Raw genomic sequence first — 22,089 nt, forward strand, 5'->3', positions numbered from 1 at the left:
CTGGGTGGACCAGGTTGCATCTCATTATATCGTCGTGGGCAACATGACACAATCAATCAGGAGCCAGCCAATCATCTACAGAACAGGAATATAAGTGCACGAGCCAACATCAGATTTTAGGCACACACCGGTGATCCGAGAGCGCCGTGATAGAGCATCACACATGCTTCACATCCTTTGTTGCACCATTACACAAGTCTTAGCCTACACTGATGTGATTGTGAGACACAAGTAGGGCAAGAGAGGTGCAACAATCATGAGAAATTATAGAACACATCAGACAAAGGCATTATAATTTAATTTATTGTGGACTATTCACCCCTGTAAGAGGCGAACATATACTCCTGTGCGGACTAGGAAGTGTCCATCAGAGACAGACAGCATCTTGTACTGGACACTGGGGTCCATGGAACGATGGCTGCAGGCGCTGTCCGCGAGATCTGTAACATCCATCCGTCAGTCAGTGCGTCACCGGCTCTCACTTCTGCTTTTCTTGTTCCCATTGAGCTGGAGTCAGGGTCTTCTGTTCAAAGGCGTGAATTACCTTCAGCTCCTCGGCTAGGCAGCCATTGACAAGCCTGCAGGTGGCAGTAAAGAGTCAAAAAGACAACTATCCCATGTATATGTATAATTACTCTATGCAGTTACCCAACACCACTTTGAAGAATCTACTAAGCGGTGATGCTTGCCGAGGATACTGGCCAGGGGATATAAAAGGGAAAGAAGAAACTTCTGGGTTTTGCAGTTAACATGCAGAATGATGCTTAGTAAATATACATAGAATGTGGTGGCGGGAAACCCCTAGTCCCATCAAGTCTACCTCATGTAACCTTTAGGTATAATCTTAACCCTTTTTGGTCCTTAGTAAGGATATTCATTCGCCTATCCCAAACATATACCCCCATGAGTGCAAACAAGACCCCCTCCTCACCTGTGTCTTTGCAGGAGAGGCTTTCCATCAAACAGAGCCGAGACGATAACTGCCTTAAAGCTGGTGGAGCAGTGGTTGGGGGATGTGTCTTCCACCTCCTGGAGAACAGGAGATATGAGGGGTTAGATGGAACAAGGTTCACTGACCGGGCAGCTGTGAGGGAGATTGTGCGGCACCGCTGCCAGGCTAATAAATGCTGGTTGGGATTACCAATTCCACAGGCATCTACTAGGCATGTTATGGCTCACCCCGTTGGGCACTGCAACCCACCGGAGGGACAGTCTCCAATTTGCAGAACTATCCCGCTATAATTGGGACAGTAAGGAGTATGAATTTCACATCCCGAACATATAAACTCGGATAGAGCTCAGCTGCACTTGAATACATACAGCAATGGGTGAGGTTGCCAAGTGGAAGCCGATTGGTCTGTGTCTCGCTCTTCCAGCTAGCATCTGACAACGTTCCACTACCATAGTGTTCATTCTAGCACCCACCATCGTTGAAAACCCATGCTGTTCCTCTTCCCTGCCTGGGGTGCTGCTGTCTGCTGTGGTGTTTCTAGCACAGGTCTGGTTTGCATATTATGCGGATATACAGACCACATTTTGCTAGAAGCACTACAGCAGACAGCGCCACCCCAGGCAGGGAAGAGGAACTGCATGGGGTTTTCAAAGATGGCGAGTGCTAGAATGAACAATACTATCAGTTATATTTAGAATTATTATAACAAAGTGGTTCTATAAATTGGGAAAATTAGGTTTAAAAAGGCAAATTACTCTCATAAAGTGTGTTGCGAGGCCGATATCTGCTCAGGCAGATACATGTGACCGCTTTATGCTGGTTTTGGTCGGGTATTTGGGCGAAAAGCAGGACCATAAGGATCACAAACCTTACATAAAGCAGATGGACAATGATGGTCCACAAAACCCCTAGATAGTAAATACGGTGATTCAGTGCTTTAATCTAACGGCGATGTGCAAGGGCTTCAAGACCCCAGAAAACTGCTGCTTAGTAGATGTAACCCTAAAGTTATTAAGAGGTTAGTGCAGTGGTCTCCAACCTTAATTGAGCGCGAGCTACTCGAGACAAAATAATCCTCCTGATGAGCTACTAAAATTTGGCTAATGCCCCTGATGCAATGCCATACACCGTAATGCCCCTGACACATTATGCCACACACCGCAATTCCTATGACACATTATGCCACACACTGCAATGCCCCTGACATATATATATATCTATGTCTGGAGTCCGTGTGTCACCAAAACACTGCCATCTATTGGCAGTAAGTGAAACTACATCTAGCTGGCTTACTAGTGTATATAGGGTACTTCTTCATCTTTGCGACCACGGCTTACGCCAGTTATGTTAGCAACTGTCCCCTCGTGGGCTCGCCATAACTTTACTAAAGGTAATAGATGGTGGTGTGGACATAGGAGGGTGTCATGGACCCCGAAAATAACCCTTGTGGCTCGCCGTAAGCTATGCAAGTTCCTTACTGTAAGCAGTGGCGCAAAGATGAGGAAGCACCATTATATATAGCTATTTTTCAGTAGGATCCAGCAGGAACTGAGGCCCTTATTCTAGTTCACTCTTTCTGAAAAAATATTTCTTAGATGGACAAAACCATGTGCACTGCAGGTGAGGCAGGTGTTACTTGTGCGGAGATAATTAGATTTGGGTGGGGTTTTACACCTGCCTCACCTGCACTGCACATGGTTTTGTCCATCTAAGAAATATTTTGTCAGAAAGAGTGAACTAGAATAAGGGCCTCAGTTCCTGCTGGAGCCTGCTGAAAAATAGCCCTGTATATATACATAAACACACTGCATCATCATTGCTTGTGTAGATCCAGCACGCCTCCAGGTGCTGGGAACCAGCAGATGACACTAGCACTGTGAAAGGCACAGCATGCTGGGACTTGTAGTCCCCTGGCTGCAACCCCTTCGGGGGAGGGAGAGTTGATGCGGTCACATGACTGTTTCTCACCACGTGCTCCGCTTGCAGCTCCCGCCTCAGCTTCTGCCTCAGGGATTCCGCAGTCACCGCTTCGTCCCCTGCCATGATAACACCGGCCCGGTGCCGCTTTCCACTCTGCGCATGCGCAGTTAGAGACCTCGCTCACTGCCACAGAACCACTCCCAGAGTCCCAGACCGCCGCCGCCCGTCATTGGCCCCAGCCGCCGCCTTATCTGCATAACATGTTAGGGACAGCGGCCTCGTCCAATAGTAGCCTCGCTGCGTCTTTATGAGGGCGGGATAACATACAAATGTGACCTATTGGAGAGTCAGAGACATAAGGCCCCCGGACGGCTTCTGTTCTGCTGTCTCAGAAATGCCTGATTAATCTGACTCGGACTCTTCATTGCATGGGTCATTATTATTAGGTGGTCTGTAGTGAAAGAACTAAAATATGATAAGAATTGTCGTGATATAATTTTTTTTTTTGTTTGTCAAATTCTGTTTTATTGAGATTTGAAGAAGTAAAAGGAATACTTCACAGGAACAAAACACCTCACACATTACATTATGTGAATCTCATAAGCAGATACGTTTACTGTTTTTCGTTTTTATCTGTATTTCCTCGTGTAATTCTAAATCACGTCAGGCATCTATTTAGACAGCTCTGTCGCTATGGAAGCGTAATGTGGCGGGTCTTGTAACCAGGAAGTGACGCGTGACTCGGAAGTGGATCCAGACACAACCGATCGGGGTTAGAGGGTCGTTTCTGTGTGGTTAAGTGGTAAGTGGCAGGCAGGTTCTTCCTTCTCCCTCAGTATCAGATATAATGGGGTAACTGCACATACCGTGGAGGGGGAGGGAGACTGAGCGTTACACCCAGCATGCAGGGGTAGTGGTACTGAGCATCTATCTGTCACCAAACACACACTGACTGTTATACCCAGCGTGCATGGGGGTGGTACTGTGCATCTGTATATATATATATATATATACACACACACTGACTGTTATACCCAGCGTGCATGGGGGTGGTACTGTGCATCTGTATATATATATATATATATATATATATATATATATATATATATATATATATATATATATATATATATATATATATATACACACACACACACTGACTGTTATACCCAGCGTGCATGGGGGTGGTGCTGTGCATCTGTATATATATATATACACACACACTGACTGTTATACCCAGCGTGCATGGGGGTGGTACTGTGCATCTATATATATATATATATATATATATATATATATATATATATACACACACACACACTGACTGTTATACCCAGCGTGCATGGGGGTGGTACTGTGCATCTGTATATATATATATATATATATATACACACACACACTGACTGTTATACCCAGCGTGCATGGGGGTGGTGCTGTGCATTTGTAAACACATACACACTGAGCGTTGTCTCCTTTTGTAAAGCGCAACGGAATATGTTGCGCTATATAAGAAACTGTAAATACATAAATAATACATCCAGCATGTATAGTAGTGCATCTGTATATATATCAGAATCAGCTTTATTGGCCAGGTGTATTTGCATATAATAGGAATTTGATTTGGATTGTTGTGCATCAGCCGGGTAGGTAACAGTTCAACAGTAGAGATATACATGAAGACATACAGATATACACTACATGTACCCTGGGGAGGTTGATGGACATGTTCGGGGGGGGGGGGGGGAACATATACCCACCGAGCTGCACAGCGCCTAGGCAGCCATCAGCGGCACCACTGGTCACCGCAGCAGCCAGGTAGGTAACAATATAAGCAGAGACACAGGAGTACGGGTGCCGGACAGGGTCCCAACAGTCGGGATCCCGACAGGCATTTACCCAACGTCGGGATCCTGATTGTCAAAACGCCGACAGCCGGGTTCCCGACGGCCACCATGCTGTCTGGGTCCGGCCAGTCGGGATCCCGACTGTCGGACCCCTGTACCACACCCCAGTAGTACATAGGACTGAATGTTCCTAGGCAGCTATTAGCGGCACCATCTTGATCATGCTGCTTGCGGGCAGCAGCAGAAGGGCTCAACGGTACATCTCCCTACAGCCCTCCACAGGATGGACATAAGGCTGTAGGCTTGGGTGGGCAGCGTGTTGGAGCCCACAGAGTGCTACACCCAGCATGCAGGGGGGTGGTACTGTGCATCTGTACACACACACACACAACGTTACACCCAGCATGCACGGGTAGTGGTACTGTGCATCTGTATACATTACAAACACACTGAACGTTACACCCAGCATGCAGGGGGGTGGTACTGTGCATCTGTATATACACACACTGAGCGTTGTCTCCTTTTGTAAAGCGCAACGGAATATGTTGCGCTATATAAGAAACTGTTAATACATAAATAATACATCCAGCATGTATGGGAGTGCATCTGTATATATACACACACACAGTGTCACACCCAGCATGCATGGGGTGGTACTGTGCATCTGTATATATATACACACTGAGCGTTACATCCAGCATATATGGGAGTGGTAATTTGTATGTATCTATATGTGTCACACCCAGCATATAGGGGGTGGTACTGTGCATGTGTATATTCACATACACACACACACACACACTGAGTGACACACCCATTACAAACACACATTAATGGGCATACACACATTGAGATTTGGGGTAAGTGATTTCCCTTGTACTTCCCTGTGTCTAGATCCCCCATACACACAGAGATGTGTGCACTGCCTAGCCATTTGTGCTGAGCAAAAAAAAAAAATATTTTAAATAGTGGGTTGGTGTTATTAGAGGGGGGGGGGGGGGGGGGTGAATTTCTGATGGTATAAATTGCGGAAGCCATTTTAAAATAATTGCACTCATTGCTCTGTGGTTAGTTTGCCTTCTGAACGCCTCACTGTGCTTTGAGTGCTTATCTTTGTTTTTGGCTTCCCTAAACAAGTCTTTTATGGTGAATCACTACAGACTGAGGGTATTGTACTGCCAGGCTGTTGCGGTGATCAAGATGGACCGAGAGAGAAGGAGGAGAGAGAGGAGACTTGCTCGATCTTGCTGGACCAAGCAGTGGCTTTTAAAGAGGGACACCCTGTTTGATACGCCGCTGCTAGACGAGATTCGGGAGAATAATACTGAGGACTACAGGAACTACCTGCGTATGGACGAGGACATGTTCCAGGAACTGCTGCGATTGGTGACGCCCCTGATCAAGAAGCGGGACACAGTTATGCGCAGGGCCATTTCTGCGCAGGAACGCCTGGTGGCGACCCTCCGCTATCTGGCTACCGGGAGATCACTACAGGACCTTAAGCTTTCCACCCTGATCTCTCCCCAAGCTCTGGGGGTCATCATTCCCGAGACCTGCAAGGCCTTGTACAGTGTCCTCCGAAAGGAGTATCTGAAGGTAAGAACATCTGTGGCAGCAGCTTTATCTTGCACTGTGGGGTCTGTCAATGATGGGGCAATGTGGGGGTCGCTATGGGTGCAGAATTTAAATGCATCATATTTTAATGATGAACCATTTTTCCCTGTCGATGTAAAACTACACATCCCATCATGCCCCAGATGCGGTTCAATTGTTGCCAAAGTTTAGAAAGGCATGCTTGGTCTTGTAGTTTCACAACAACTGGAGAGACACCTGTTCAGATCTGCTGTAGGCTGTAATGTAAAACATACGTGTAGGTGGAAATTTGTATTTCAGTGGGGTGTGTTTTTTTTTTTTTTTTTTTATCTTTTAAATATGTGTGGGTTACCTTAGGTGTAGAATATTCGGTACTTGTGAGTTATCTGGGCTGCCGATTTTTTGATTGTATGCCTTAAGTTAAGGCATACAATCAGATGCGATGCGATATCGCATCGCATGCGATCATCGGATGCGATGACCCGATTTTTCCATAGGAATCAATGTTAAAATGGACTGAGTCCATTTTAACATGGAATTCAATGGGAAAAAGGGGTCCTTTTCATACCCCTACTATCCAAGTGGGCATGGAGTTGGATATAAACCTGTGGCGAGCGTAGCGAGCCACCGAGCCCGAAGCGTGGCGAGCGAACGGTATTCTGTGTCCCCTCGCGGGGCTCGCTACGCTCGCCACGCTTCGGGCTCGGTGGCTCGCTACGCTCGCCACAGGTTTATATCCAGCTCCATGCCCACTTGGATAGTAGGGGTATGAAAAGGACCCCTTTTTCCCATTGAATTCCATGTTAAAATGGACTCAGTCCATTTTAACATTGATTCCTATGGAAAAATCGGGTCATCGCATCGCATCCGATGGTCGCATACGATGCGATGTGCCCGATCCGACCCGATTTAGAAATCGGCAGCCCGGATAACTCACAAGTACCGAATATTCCTTAATAGCTGTAATTGTTTGGTGCACATAATCGGTGGCCTGTCTTTTTTTTTTTTTTTTTAAGGCAGTCTTTTGGGAATTTACTGTACCTCATTTTTCGTTTTAATACCTCCTATGATACCTTCTAGAAATGTGTGACTTTGAGTTTCCCACTGCAATGTTTAATAATGATTTCTAGATTTGCTTTCTAGTTCCCCACTAATGCTGAGGAGTGGAAAGAAATCGCCCGGGACTTTGAGGCTCGCTGGAATTTCCCCAATTGCGGAGGTGCCATCGACGGCAAGCATGTCCGCATCAGCAACCCTGCAAATACTGGAACTTTGTACTACAACTACAAAGGATACTATAGCATAGTCTTGATGGCCATAGTAAATGCGAACTGTGAGTTCCTATTCGTGGACGTGGGCAAAAATGGGCGAGCCGCCGGTGGCGAATTGTTGGAAGACACCGTATTTTATGAGAGGCTGCTCTCAAACCAATTGCACCTTCCGGAAGCTGAGGACTGCAGCCACGGGCTGGACTATGTGTTTGTGGCAGATGAGGCCTTCGCTCTGCAGGAGCACATCATGAAGCCCTACCCGCAGACGGACTTATCCAAGGAGAAACGCATTTTCAATTATCGGCTGGCAAGAGCCCATCACGTAGCTGAAAATGCATTCGGGATCTTGAGTAGTAGATTCCAAGTGTTCCATTCTGCTATTGACCTACGGGTGGATAAAATAGAATGGGTGGTGTTGGCCTGCTGTGCTCTACACAATTATTTGAGGCGCAAGACCACCCCAACATGCGCCACATCTACTACCCTGCCCGGTGACCCTGATATGGACTGTGACAGGTTTTCTGAATTTGAAAGGTCACAGTCCACACCTGATCCCACCGTCAGGGCTGAAAAGGTCAGGGAGGACTACATGACCTTTTTCAATGGAATAGGTGCAGTGGCCGGGCAAGACCCCTCAGCCTAACCGCCTTTATGTTCCGTGGACATCACAATTGTTAACTCTTCTTCTATGTTATACTTGTGTTTTTCAAAAAATGTAAATTAATTTTGTTTTGCACTACTGTTGTCTGAGTATATGCCTGTGTCCTGAGGAGCTCTGGGGTCAACTATTATATGAACAAGGGGGGGATAAAGTCAGGCGGAGCTGAAAATCGTTCTCCAGTTTTAACTAACAACAAAAAAGAAAAAACACTACAACATTTTTTTTATTATTGTTTTATTTAAAAAAATAAATAACATTTTTTTTAAAGGTTTTGTGACTGGATTCATTGATATAACATCAGGCCAATGACTGTGTAGCAAGGACTATGCCAACAGTACGTAGAGGAATCAGGCCTATAGCAGTTGATTGCACTTCCCCATGCTGCCGGCGATCCGAACACACTTGATAAGCAATGTCATTTATATTGTGACAGCATGCACACCGGGTCTGAGCTGGTGATCGGGAAGTGAGCAGGATAGCTTAACACAGATCGCTTAGAAAATAGGCTAAAATCGCAATGTGTGTGTCTGCCCTGTAGCGATGCAGCCAGTGTGCAGGGGTGGTACTGTGCATCTGTATACACACACACACTGAGTGTCACAACCAGCATGCAGGGGTGGTACTGTGCATCTTGTCTATACATACACTGACCGCCGTTACACCCAGCATGCAGGGGTGGTACTGTGCATCTTGTCTGTACATACACTGACCGCCGTTACACCCAGCATGCAGGGGTGGTACTGTGCATCTGTATATACACACACTGAGTGTCAAAACCAGCATGCAGGGGTGGTACTGTGCATCTTGTCTGTACATACACTGACCGCCGTTACACCCAGCATGCAGGGGTGGTACTGTGCATCTTGTCTGTACATACACTGACCGCCGTTACACCCAGCATCCAGGGGTGGTACTGTGCATCTGTATATACACACACTGAGTGTCAAAACCAGCATGCAGGGGTGGTACTGTGCATCTTGTCTGTACATACACTGACCGCCGTTACACCCAGCATGCAGGGGTGGTACTGTGCATCTTGTCTATACATACACTGACCGCCGTTACACCCAGCATGCAGGGGTGGTACTGCGCATCTTGTCTATACATACACTGACCGCCGTTACACCCAGCATCCAGGGGGGGTACTGTGCATCTTGTCTATACATACACTGACCGCCGTTACACCCAGCATCCAGGGGTGGTACTGTGCCTCTTGTCTATACATACACTGACCGTTACACCCAGCATGCAGGGGTGGTACTGTGCCTCTTGTCTATACATACACTGACTGTTACACCCAGCATGCAGGGGTGGTACTGTGCATCTGTATATACACACACTGAGTGTCAAAACCAGCATGCAGGGGTGGTACTGTGCATCTTGTCTATACATACACTGACCGCCGTTACACCCAGCATGCAGGGGTGGTACTGTGCATCTTGTCTATACATACACTGACCGCCGTTACACCCAGCATGCAGGGGTGGTACTGTGCATCTTGTCTGTACATACACTGACCGCCGTTACACCCAGCATGCAGGGGTGGTACTGTGCATCTTGTCTGTACATACACTGACCGTTACACCCAGCATCCAGGGGGGGTACTGTGCATCTGTATACACACACACTGAGTCTCACAACCAGCATGCAGGGGTGGTACTGTGCCTCTTGTCTATACATACACTGACCGTTACACCCAGCATGCAGGGGTGGTACTGTGCATCTTGTCTATACATACACTGACCGTTACACCCAGGATCCAGGGGTGGTACTGTGCATCTGTATACACACACACACTGAGTGTCACAACCAGCATGCAGGGGTGGTACTGTGCATCTTGTCTATACATACACTGACCACCGTTACACCCAGCATCCAGGGGTGGTACTGTGCCTCTTGTCTATACATACACTGACCGTTACACCCAGCATGCAGGGGTGGTACTGTGCCTCTTGTCTATACATACACTGACCGTTACACCCAGCATGCAGGGGTGGTACTGTGCATCTGTATATACACACACTGAGTGTCACAACCAGCATGCAGGGGTGGTACTGTGCATCTTGTCTATACATACACTGACCGCCGTTACACCCAGCATGCAGGGGTGGTACTGTGCATCTTGTCTATACATACACTGACCGCCGTTACACCCAGCATGCAGGGGTGGTACTGTGCATCTGTATTTTATATACAATGACCACTAAATGGGGGGGAAATGTACTGGAGATAAATACTGTGTGTGTGTGTATGTGTGTATATATATATATATATATATATATATATATATATATATATATATATATATATATATATATATATATAATTATACACACACTGAGCATTACACCCAGCGGAGGTGGTACTGTGAGTGTATATATACACACACAGCATTCAGAGCAGGGGGGGTGGTACTTTGCACCAACACACACATACTGAGAACAGACATTGGCCCTTACTCTGGTTCACTCGCAAAGGCAAATTCCTTCTCAAATGGACAAAACCATGTGCACTGCAGGGGGGGCAGATGTAACATGTGCAGAGAGATTTAGATTTGGGTGAGTTATTTTGTTTCTGTGCAGGGAAAATTCTGACGGCTTTATTTTTACACTGCAATATAGATCTCACTTTGAAGTAAAACCCCACCCAAATCTAACTCTCTCTGCACATGTTACATCTGCCCCACCTGCAGTGCACATGATTTTGTCCATTAGAGAAGTAATTTGCATCTACGAGTGAACCAGAATCGGGGCCATTGTGCATAGTACAGGAATCACATTCTGCAGCTGACACATGTTGATGTGTAGTTGGCCTATACTCTAGTAAAGGACATTGTCAGACATCCACTTTCCCATACTATAGACTGGATATCCCCCGTGTGTGTGTGTGAGCTGTAATTGGCATGATGGATAAGTTGCAGCAGGAGCAGATGTACTAATGTTCTATCCCCCTCTGTATGGTGACCTTGTGTTCTGTATTATCCCTGAACAGTCTGCGATCACTCTGCTGCTGCTGCTGACGACAGAGACACAGGATGGTGGTGGAGGTTGAAGGTTTTTATGGCGTCTATCTCTTATACTGCACCAACCCAAAATACAAAGGTCGCATCTATATCGGCTTCACGGTGAACCCAGAGAGGCGCATCCAGCAGCACAATGGCGGAAAGCAGAAGGGAGGAGCTTGGAAGACCAGCGGGAGAGGACCTTGGTATGGAAAACCCACCATAACTATCAGACCCTCACACAGCTGGTGATGTCGCACACGAATAGTGTCAGCACAAAATGGCGTCTGGTTTGCATGAATGGAAGGCTCTCCGTGTGCGCTGTCTGCGCTAATGATGCGCTTTGATTTACGAAGCACAGCCTCTGTGGTTTCACATTTCCCAGTGACTGGATAGGCCACATCCTCACAAAATGGTCGCCTCTGCTGTGTATAAACACTTACATCGGCCTACGCAGACCATAGGCAGCCATTTTGTGTCCTCAGCGAAGGTCACTAAAAATGCAATCTATTATTAGCCCAGCCCTTATGTTAGTTGCATGAATATTAAGCAGCACCTTAGTGATGTCACTGATGCCTAGCATACGAATAGGCTGCATGCTGGCTCTGCTGACAAAATGGCTGCCTCCGCGGTGTGCCACAGAAACACTATAGTATGATGAGCCATTACAAGGATTTATAGCTCTTTGCTTACACAATAGAGGATTTCCCGAATGGGAGCATGTTCTTAGGTCTGTGCCGGAACGTATTACCTCAAATGCTCAGACTGAGGGCCAGATGTACTAAGCTGCAAAAAGTGCTAACATGTACAGTGATAAACAGCCAGCCAATCAGCTCCTACCTGTCATGTTGCAGGACAGGTTTGAAACGTGACAGGTAGCAGCTGGTTGTTTATCACTTTTTGACGTTTGATACATCTGGCCTCTGAAAGGCAGAGGAAGCAGATTGACTGATTAAAGAGTTGCTGATCACTTATTGAAGGATAAAGGTACTGGATGTATAGCTTACAGACATTGACAACAGGTCGACGTGAGTTTTTCACACTTTTTTGGTGTCAATATTGACTTTTGAACATGTGGACCCCCAGTTTGTGTACTGCTTCACTTTACAGTTCTCAGTCGTAGTCTGTCTGTCAGCTGTCGACCTACATATTGTCTGTCATTGGAATACCCATAGAAATGCAGCATTATTTTCCTTTAATCAGTCTTTACCTTCATTTCTCCCCATACAGGGACATGGTGATGATAGTCCATGGATTTCCCAATGACATCGCTGCCTTGCGGGTAAGATAATGTGGTGAGATGCCGCCAGAGGGTACTGAGCTCCCGCTGGGCCGTGTTGGTGCTTATCCTGTGTTTGTTGCACCTGGACCATACTGTCTGCACTGTGTTATCGTGGCTGTTAGCTACAGACGTGTCTGTATACATGGCCGCCGCAGTGCATAGACACGGGCGCACGTATCGCGGCGATACTAGGTCCTACTAGGTTGCCTACACCACACCCATGGTGTTCTAAACAATGCGAATAGATTGGGTACGAACATACGCATGTCCCCAGGATTCTCACAAGCCGCAGACCGCGATGTGTACGCAATGGGGCAGATCTGTATAAGGACATGGATCCATGAGCTGGATACAGATTAGATGGAGGATATCGTCCCCTGAACTGCATTTAACTCCTGAACAAACGATATTTACATACTGTCCAATGAGGTAGGTCTATGAAGCAGTGAGGAGGTAGAAGTGTCCCATGGCAACCAATCAGCTGCTCTGTATAATTGTATATTATGCAAATTATAAATGTTACATCAGTGCTGATTGGTTCACCTCTGGCTCCCGTCTCCTCCCTTATCACTGCTTCATACATCTACCTCAATATTGTCAATGATAACATCCTGTGGCCACATCCAGGAGCATGTTGTCGTTGATGAGATCAGGATTTGATTACATGCACAGATGACAGAGGGGATTGTTAATGATATGCACGAAAATCGTTTTAAAGATATCGGGCCAGATTCTCTAAGCTTCAAAAGTGATAAATTGGAGAGTGATAAACAGCCAGCCAATCAGCTCCTGTCTGACATTTTTCAAACACAGTCTGTGACCTGGCAGGTAGGAGCTGATTGGCTGGCTGTTTATCACTCTGCAATTTATCACTTTTGAAGCTTACAGAATCTGGCCAATCGTTATCAAGCATCTAGTTTGTAGAATTATCGCCTAACGTGTACCCAGCTTAATTCTCTTCAGTACTTGTAGTCCAATAACAGGCTGGTGTTTGAGGTGTGAGGCACTGCCCTACCTCCCAAAGCAGAAATGACTGACTGAAATAGATCCTCTGCAGATAATTGCAGCACACGTGGGGTTAGGGGCACTGGTCATGCTGACGGGACTTATTTTCTCCCCGCTGCTTCGGAGTGTGACGGGGGAGACAGACAGTCCGCACATACACCACATACCGCCTGCGGCCCCTTTCTGTATTCTCTTACATCCATTGTCCATCTCTATCTCTCTGCAGTTTGAGTGGGCGTGGCAGCACCCACACGTCTCCCGACGCCTCACTCATGTACCACACAAGACTAAGAAACAGTCCAGCTTTGACTTCCACCTGATGGTCCTCTATCACATGCTGCGGGTGGCCCCGTGGAATCGCCTGCCTCTCACCCTACGATGGCTGCGCCAGGAGTACCACAGAGAGCTGCCCCCGCTGCTGCAGCCCCCTTTGCACATGCCCCTGGCATTTGGGCAGGTGCGGGCAAAGCCGATCACTAAACCGCAAGAAGAGAAGGGTCAAGGGGCAGCTGATGAGCAAGTCCTCCAGAAACTGAGCGCCCCACAGCGATGTCGGGTCTGCTTCAATAGAGTACAGGTGAGTCTCTGTGGAATAAGGCAGGGGTTCTCAAACTTGGTCCTCAGGACCCCACACAGGTCACCTGGCAGGTGCACAGGGGCATTCATTACTCATTGACACATTATAAAAGATCCTAATCTAATTGTTTCACTTGTAATTCTGTGAGGAGGCCTGGAAAACGTGCTCTCTGTGAGGGGCCCCGAGGACCGAGTTTGAGAACCTGTGGAATTGGGGCTATACATCTAAGGGCCGGGCATAGTGGTGATCACATTGCATATCATTGATCCCTAATGTTGGTATACCACAGACTGTGACACCCGGTCTAACAGGATATAAGTGGCCCCATCACATAGTGGGGCAGATTTATTAAGTGAAGTGATAATGTGTCCAATCAGCTCCAATCTGTGGCCATACACACGCAGATTTATCTGCAGATCTGTCTGGTTGGAACAAAAACATGGTTATGGATGACAGCAGATGACAGTTGACCATTTGCTTGGAAATGCTGGAAAACTGCCAAACTGTCACTCATCCATTACCAGGTTTTTGTTCCAACCAGCCAGATCTGAAGATAAATCTTACTAGTGTATGGGCACCTAGTTACAGGTGACAGAGCTGATTGGCCGTTGATAAAGTAACAGCCACATGATCACTTCACCAAGCTTAATAAATCTGCCCTCTCAAACAAATGTCCGCACTCTGTAAGATGGAGTAGGAAGATTTGTCATTGTTTAATGTACGGTTCTGTTCCTGCAGGGGGAAGATGACGCCATTCACTGCTTTCACCCTGGCTGTTCCCTGACTGCCCACATCCTGTGCCTGGCCAAGCTCTTCCTGCAGCACGAACCCGGACACTTCATACCTGTGGAGGGCCTGTGTCCCAGGTGAGGGGCTGCCAATCCAACCAGGGAACCTTGTGTGCAGGTGTATTGCTGGGTAACGTTCCTATCTAATGGGGGCCTATTTAAAATGAAATAATCACCCCTATGAATGCGGGAGGGACCACAGATGTCTCAGATACTTGCTACTGTCCCTCCTTTCTAACATTGGATTTTGCCAATTGTCATATATAGATCGGCAAATCGGTTTGCTAGACCTACGGTTACCCAACCCCCGCTCAGTTCCTGATGATGTTCCAATGACAGTTTGTAGGAAGTAGTTACTACTTGCTAGAAGAAAATGTTTCCCCCACTGACCGGAAGCCACCGCAATCACTTGCAGACTGTGGGCAACGTGTAAGTTCTATATGGCGGCAGTGTGTGGACATTGGAAACTGATGATGGTCTCTCTTCGTCTTGTCTTCCAGCTGTGGGAATTCCGTACTGTGGGGAGATCTGATCCGATACAAGAAGGGCTGCTATGGAGATTTGGAGGAGGTCTCAAACTCTCAGGTACGAACCATCCCCCCTTTTCACAGCGAGACTGAAACTGTGGTACCCCTTGGAGCAGAGTTCTAGATCAGACCTAGGTAATGAACGGTTCTAGCTTCTGGTCCATATTCTAGGTCTTCCAGGTAACTTCAGCGCTGTACTATTTCTGTCCATGCCGAATTATATAACTTATCCATTACCTAGGAGACTGCAAGCGTATCACTCAGCCCACTAGTAGTGTTGCTAGAGAGAAAAGCTCCATCTACTGTATGACCGTTTCACAGATCTCTGAGCGAGAGAACTGACCAATAGTAGAGTCAGTGAATACAGCTGTAAAGGTGTATAGGGAGGGAGGGAGGGCAAAGGACGCCTGCAAAAAAAACTACAGCAGTGGTTCTCAACCTCGGTCCCCAAGGACCCACAACAGTTAATGTTTCACAGGTCACCTGGCAGGTGCACAGGTGCACTCATTATTCACTGACATTTTAAAAGATCCTCAGGTGAAGCTAATTGTTTCACCTGTTATTTAGTGTGGAGACCTGGAAAACATGACTTTTGGGGGGTACTTGAGGACCGAGGTTGAGAACCACTGATCTACAGGATCCTCTTATTCACTAGTCTGACTGCCCCCTAGTGGTCAACGCATGACTTATGTTCTGTCATATCCTGTCCTTTCTCACACAGGCTCACTGGGTGGATGAGTTACACGACTGATGCCTGGAGAGATGGATCTACAGGGAAGGTGCCATTTTACCAGCCAGGCTCTGCCACACGGGGAAGGTGCCGGGTCACCAGGCGGTGCTCTGCCACACGGGGAAGGTGCCATTTTACCAGCCATGCTCTGCCACACGGGGAAGGTGCCGGGTCACCAGGCGGTGCTCTGCCACACGGGGAAGGTGCCATTTTACCAGCCATGCTCTGCCACACGGGGAAGGTGCCGGGTCACCAGGCGGTGCTCTGCCACATGGAGAAGATGCCATTTTACCAGCCATGCTCTGCCACACGGGGAAGGTGCCGGGTCACCAGGCGGTGCTCTGCCACATGGGGAAGATGCCAGTTGCCAGCCGTGCTCTGCCACAAGGAGAAGGTTCCGGGTCACCTGCCGGTGCTCTGCCACATGGGGAAGATGCTGATCACCTGCCGGTGCTCTGCCACATGGGGAAGGTTCCGGGACACCTGCCGATGCTCTGCCGCATGGGGAAAATGCTGATCACCTGCCGGTGCTCTGCCACATGGGGAAGGTTCCGGGTCACCTGCCGGTGCTCTGCCACATGGGGAAGATGCTGATCACCTGCCGGTGCTCTGCCACATGGGGAAGATGCCGGGTCACCTGCTGGTGCTTTGCCACACTGGGAAGATGCTGATCACCTGCCGGTGCTCTGCCACATGGGGAAGGTTCCGGGTCACCTGCCGGTGCTCTGCCACATGGGAAAGATGCTGATCACCTGCCGGTGCTCTGCCACATGGGGAAGATGCCGGGTCACCTGCTGGTGCTTTGCCACACTGGGAAGATGCTGATCACCTGCCGGTGCTCTGCCACATGGGGAAGGTTCCGGGTCACCTGCCGGTGCTCTGCCACATGGGGAAGATGCTGATCACCTGCCGGTGCTCTGCCACATGGGGAAGATGCCGGGTCACCTGCCGGTGCTCTGCCACATGGGGAAGATGCCGGGTCACCTGCCGGTGCTCTGCCACATGGGGAAGATGCTGATCACCTGCCGGTGCTCTGCCACATGGGGAAGATGCTGATCACCTGCCTGTGCTTTGCCACACGGGGAAGATGCCGGGTCACCTGCTGGTGCTCTGCCACATGGGGAAGATGCTGATCACCTGCCGGTGCTCTGCCACATGGGGAAGATGCCGGGTCACCTGCTGGTGCTCTGCCACATGGGGAAGATGCCGGGTCACCTGCTGGTGCTCTGCCACATGGGGAAGATGCTGATCACCTGCCGGTGCTCTGCCACATGGGGAAGATGCCGGGTCACCTGCTGGTGCTCTGCCACATGGGGAAGATGCCGGGTCACCTGCTGGTGCTCTGCCACATGGGGAAGATGCTGATCACCTGCCGGTGCTCTGCCACATGGGGAAGATGCCGGGTCACCTGTCGGTGCTCTGCCACATGGGGAAGATGCCGGGTCACCTGCTGGTGCTTTGCCACACTGGGAAGATGCCGGGTCACCTGCTGGTGCTCTGCCACATGGGGAAGATGCCGGGTCACCTGCTGGTGCTCTGCCACATGGGGAAGATGCCGGGTCACCTGCTGGTGCTTTGCCACACTGGGAAGATGCCGGGTCACCTGCTGGTGCTCTGCCACATGGGGAAGATGCTGATCACCTGCCGGTGCTCTGCCACACGGGGAAGATGCCGGGTCACCTGCCGGTGCTCTGCCACAAGGGGAATACGGCCTCCAGGTGTTTTAGTAAATAATTTTAGAATGGATTTTTTTATACAGGGAATAAGGATTCCAGCCCCATAAGGACAATACAGAGACCCTAAGCCTAGTTATGGCGGAGGACTTGTGTATGGATCTGTTCCCGCTAATATGTATTTATGCCGCTAATGAATGAGTGAGCGATAAATAAAGTCCTATTATATGTCTGATGCTGTACACGTCCCACTTGGCCTCTGTGTCATTGGGCCCGATTCACACCCAATCAGGTGCTGTGCGCATGGTCCCCTTGCACACTGACCATGGGAAGGCTAGCCTTCGTCGGGCGCTCGCTAGGTGATTGACAGGCGCCGGGCATTTGGATACTGGCATTTACTGGGAGTGCCCTGGAAAACTCAGGAGTTCCCTGGCTGTTGGGAGGGAGGGCGCTGACATCATTAGCGTCCTCCCCGCGGCTTACTCAGCGCTGTGAGCAGGGGGAAATCATTCAATGGTGGGTGATTCTGCAGTTTCTGCGCTGTAATCCCCAATATGAGGCACAGAAAGACTGATTAATTGAATGGCCTCGTGGTACAAGGTAAACCCTGCATCTAATAGAGTACACCTGTTAGCGCTCCTATCTGTCATGTACAATGTATCCGTACCATCTCCCGTATACACTACCTTACATATCTGCAGTGTATCCGTACCATCTCCCGTATACACTACCTTACATATCTGCAGTGTATCCGTACCATCTCCCGTATACACTGTACCTTACATATCTGCAGTGTGCAGTGTATCCGTACCATCTCCCGTATACACTGTACCTTACATATCTGCAGTGTAACTGTACCATCTCCTGTATACACTGTACCTTACATATCTGCAGTGTGCAGTGTATCCGTACCATCTCCCGTATACACTGTAACTTACATATCTGCAGTGTAACTGTACCATCTCCTGTATACACTGTACCTTACATATCTGCAGTGTATCCGTACCATCTCCCGTATACACTGTACCTTACATATCTGCAGTGTGCAGTGCAACCGTACCATCTCCTGGATACACTGTACCTTACATATCTGCAGTGTGAAGTGTAACCGTACCATCTCCCGTATACACTGTAACTTACATATCTGCAGTGTAACTGTACCATCTCCTGTATACACTGTACCTTACATATCTGCAGTGTATCCGTACCATCTCCCGTATACACTGTACCTTACATATCTGCAGTGTGCAGTGCAACCGTACCATCTCCCGGATACACTGTACCTTACATATCTGCAGTGTGAAGTGTAACCGTGCCATCTCCCGTATACACTGTACCTTACATATCTGCAGTGTATCCGTACCCTCTCTCGTATACACTGTACCTTACATATCTGCAGTGTATCCGTACCATCTCCCGTATACACTGTACCTTACATATCTGCAGTGTATCCGTACCCTCTCTCGTATACACTGTACCATAGGTATCTGCAGTGTGCAGTGTAACCGTACCATCTCCCGTATACACTGTACCTTACGTATCTGCAGTGTATCTGTACCATCTCCCGTATACACTGTACCTTACGTATCTGCAGTGTATCTGTACCATCTCCCGTATACACTATACCTTACATATCTGCAGTGTGCAGTGCAACCGTACCATCTCCAGGATACACTGTACCTTACATATCTGCAGTGTGCAGTGCAACCGTACCATCTCCCGTATACACTGTACCTTACATATCTACAGTGTGCAGTGCAACCGTACCATCTCCCGGATACACTGTACCTTACATATCTGCAGTGTGCAGTGCAACCGTACCATCTCCCGTATACACTGTACCTTACATATCTGCAGTGTATCCGTACCATCTCCCGTATACACTGTACCTTACATATCTGCAGTGTGCAGTGCAACCGTACCATCTCCCGGATACACTGTACCTTACATATCTGCAGTGTGCAGTGCAACCGTACCATCTCCCGTATACACTGTACCTTACATATCTGCAGTGTAACCGTACCATCTCCCGTATACACTGTACCTTACATATCTGCAGTGTATCCGTACCATCTCCCGTATACACTGTACCTTACATATCTGCAGTGTATCCGTACCCTCTCTCATATACACTGTACCTTACATATCTGCAGTGTGCAGTGTATCCGTACCATCTCCCGTATACACTGTACCTTACATATCTGCAGTGTATCCGTACCCTCTATCGTATACACTGTACCTTACATATCTGCAGTGTGCAGTGTAACCGTACCATCTCCCGGATACACTGTACCTTACATATCTGCAGTGTGCAGTGTATCCGTACCATCTCCCGTATACACTGTACCTTACATATCTGCAGTGTGCAGTGCAACCGTACCATCTCCCGGATACACTGTACCTTACATATCTGCAGTGTATCTGTACCATCTCCCGGATACACTGTACCTTACATATCTGCAGTGTAACCGTACCATCTCCCGTATACACTGTACCTTACATATCTGCAGTGTATCCGTACCCTCTCTCGTATACACTGTACCATAGGTATCTGCAGTGTGCAGTGTAACCGTACCATCTCCCGTATACACTGTACCTTACGTATCTGCAGTGTATCTGTACCATCTCCCGTATACACGGTACCTTACGTATCTGCAGTGTAACCGTACCATCTCCCGTATACACTGTACCTTACGTATCTGCAGTGTAACCGTACCATCTCCCGTATACACTGTACCTTACGTTTCTGCAGTGTATCCGTACCATCTCCCGTATACACTGTACCTTATGTATCTGCAGTGTATCCGTACCATCTCCCGTATACACTGTACCTTATGTATCTGCAGTGTATCCGTACCATCTCCCGTATACACTGTACCTTATGTATCTGCAGTGTATCCGTACCATCTCCCTTATACACTGTACCTTACACTGCAGATACATAAGGTACAGTATATACGGGAGATGGTACGGATACATTGCAGATACATATCCGTACCATCTCCCGTATACACTGTACCTTATGTATCTGCAGTGTATCCATACCATCTCCCTTATACACTGTACCTTACACTGCAGATACATAAGGTACAGTGTATACAGGGGATGGTACGGATACACTGCAGATACATATCCGTACCATCTCCCGGATACATTGAACCTTACGTATCTGCAGTGTATCCGTACCATATCCCGTATACACTGTACATATCTGCAGTGTGCAGTGTATCCGTACCATCTCCCGTATACACTGTACCTTACATATCTGCAGTGTATCTGTACCATCTCCTGGATACACTGTACCTTACGTATCTGCCGTGTGCAGTGTATCCGTACCATCTCCCGGATACATTGTACCTTCCGTATCTGCAGTGTATCTGTACCATCTCCCAGATACACTGTACCTTACGTATCTGCAGTGTGCAGTGTATCCGAACCATCTCCCTGATACTGTACCTTACGTATCTGCAGTGTGCAGTGTATCCGTACCATCTCCCGAATACACTGTACCTTACATATCTGCAGTGTATCCGTACCATCTCCCGTATACACTGTACATATCTGCAGTGTGCAGTGTATCCGTACCATCTCCCGAATACACTGTACCTTACATATCTGCAGTGTATCTGTACCTTACGTATCTGCAGTGTGCAGTGTATCCGAACCATCTCCCTGATACTGTACCTTACGTATCTGCAGTGTGCAGTGTATCCGTACCATCTCCCGAATACACTGTACCTTACATATCTGCAGTGTATCCGTACCATCTCCGGTATACACTGTTCATATCTGCAGAGTGCAGTGTATCCGAACCATCTCCCGGATACACTGTACCTTACGTATCTGCAGTGTATCCGTACCATCTCCCTGATACACTGTACCTTACGTATCTGCAGTGTGCAGTGTATCCGAACCATCTCCCTGATACTGTACCTTACGTATCTGCAGTGTGCAGTGTATCCGAACCATCTCCCTGATACTGTACCTTACGTATCTGCAGTGTGCAGTGTATCCGTACCATCTCCCTGATACACTGTACCTTACGTATCTGCAGTGTATCCGTACCATCTCCCTGATACACTGTACCTTACGTATTTGCAGTGTATCCGTACCATCTCCCTGATACACTGTATCTGCAGTGTATCCATACCATCTCCCTTATGTATAGTCACACTGTCAATTCTGGGCAGTGAGCGCAGGTAAACTGGGGCACATGTATTAAGCCTGGTGAAGTGTTTAAGCGGAAGGTGATAATGCAGCAGCAT

General features: G+C 48.0%; 2 protein-coding genes across 4 annotated transcripts; one reads left to right on the forward strand and one right to left on the reverse strand.

Annotated features, from left to right (window-relative positions):
• Positions 1-287: 287 nt before the first annotated feature.
• Positions 288-3,136, reverse strand: BOLA2B (bolA family member 2B). The gene is made up of 3 exons (XM_083152455.1): positions 2,921-3,136; positions 932-1,029; positions 288-578 (listed from the first exon to the last, which is right to left on the reverse strand). Exons 1-3 carry the CDS (start codon positions 2,993-2,995, stop codon positions 479-481), a joined length of 273 nt encoding a protein of 90 aa, XP_083008581.1. The 5' UTR covers positions 2,996-3,136; the 3' UTR covers positions 288-478.
• Positions 3,100-18,064, forward strand: SLX1A (structure-specific endonuclease subunit SLX1A). 3 transcript variants are annotated; one of them, XM_083152454.1, is made up of 7 exons: positions 3,518-3,674; positions 11,233-11,448; positions 12,473-12,524; positions 13,756-14,106; positions 14,845-14,972; positions 15,395-15,479; positions 16,143-18,064. In XM_083152454.1, the coding sequence occupies exons 2-7, from the start codon at positions 11,276-11,278 to the stop codon at positions 16,170-16,172; spliced, it is 819 nt and encodes a 272-aa protein (XP_083008580.1). In that variant the 5' UTR covers positions 3,518-3,674; positions 11,233-11,275; the 3' UTR covers positions 16,173-18,064. The 3 variants fall into 3 exon arrangements, with proteins under 3 accessions (XP_083008578.1, XP_083008577.1, XP_083008580.1); XM_083152452.1 differs by lacking the exons at positions 11,233-11,448; positions 12,473-12,524; positions 13,756-14,106; ... (1 more) ...; positions 15,395-15,479; positions 16,143-18,064 and adding exons at positions 5,877-6,312; positions 7,453-9,119 and having other exon boundaries at positions 3,100-3,674; XM_083152451.1 differs by lacking the exons at positions 11,233-11,448; positions 12,473-12,524; positions 13,756-14,106; ... (1 more) ...; positions 15,395-15,479; positions 16,143-18,064 and adding exons at positions 5,899-6,312; positions 7,453-9,118 and having other exon boundaries at positions 3,100-3,674.
• The last annotated feature ends 4,025 nt before the right edge of the window (positions 18,065-22,089 follow it).

The sequence above is a fragment of the Crinia signifera genome, chromosome 7 (assembly GCF_055691185.1).
Source record: "Crinia signifera chromosome 7, ASM5569118v1, whole genome shotgun sequence".
Taxonomy (NCBI): domain Eukaryota; kingdom Metazoa; phylum Chordata; class Amphibia; order Anura; family Myobatrachidae; genus Crinia; species Crinia signifera.

Excerpts from the sequence above, each read along its gene's own strand:
- BOLA2B (XM_083152455.1), bottom strand. The coding sequence starts at position 2,995 with ATGGCAGGGGACGAAGCGGTGACTGCGGAATCCCTGAGGCAGAAGCTG. Across the intron at positions 1,030-2,920 it reads AGCTGCAAGCGGAGCACGTG|GAGGTGGAAGACACATCCCC; the intron begins GTGAGAAACAGT and ends CCTGTTCTCCAG. Across the intron at positions 579-931 it reads CCTCTCCTGCAAAGACACAG|GCTTGTCAATGGCTGCCTAG; the intron begins GTGAGGAGGGGG and ends TGCCACCTGCAG.
- SLX1A (XM_083152452.1), top strand. The coding sequence starts at position 5,917 with ATGGACCGAGAGAGAAGGAGGAGAGAGAGGAGACTTGCTCGATCTTGC. Across the intron at positions 6,313-7,452 it reads TCCGAAAGGAGTATCTGAAG|TTCCCCACTAATGCTGAGGA; the intron begins GTAAGAACATCT and ends TTTGCTTTCTAG.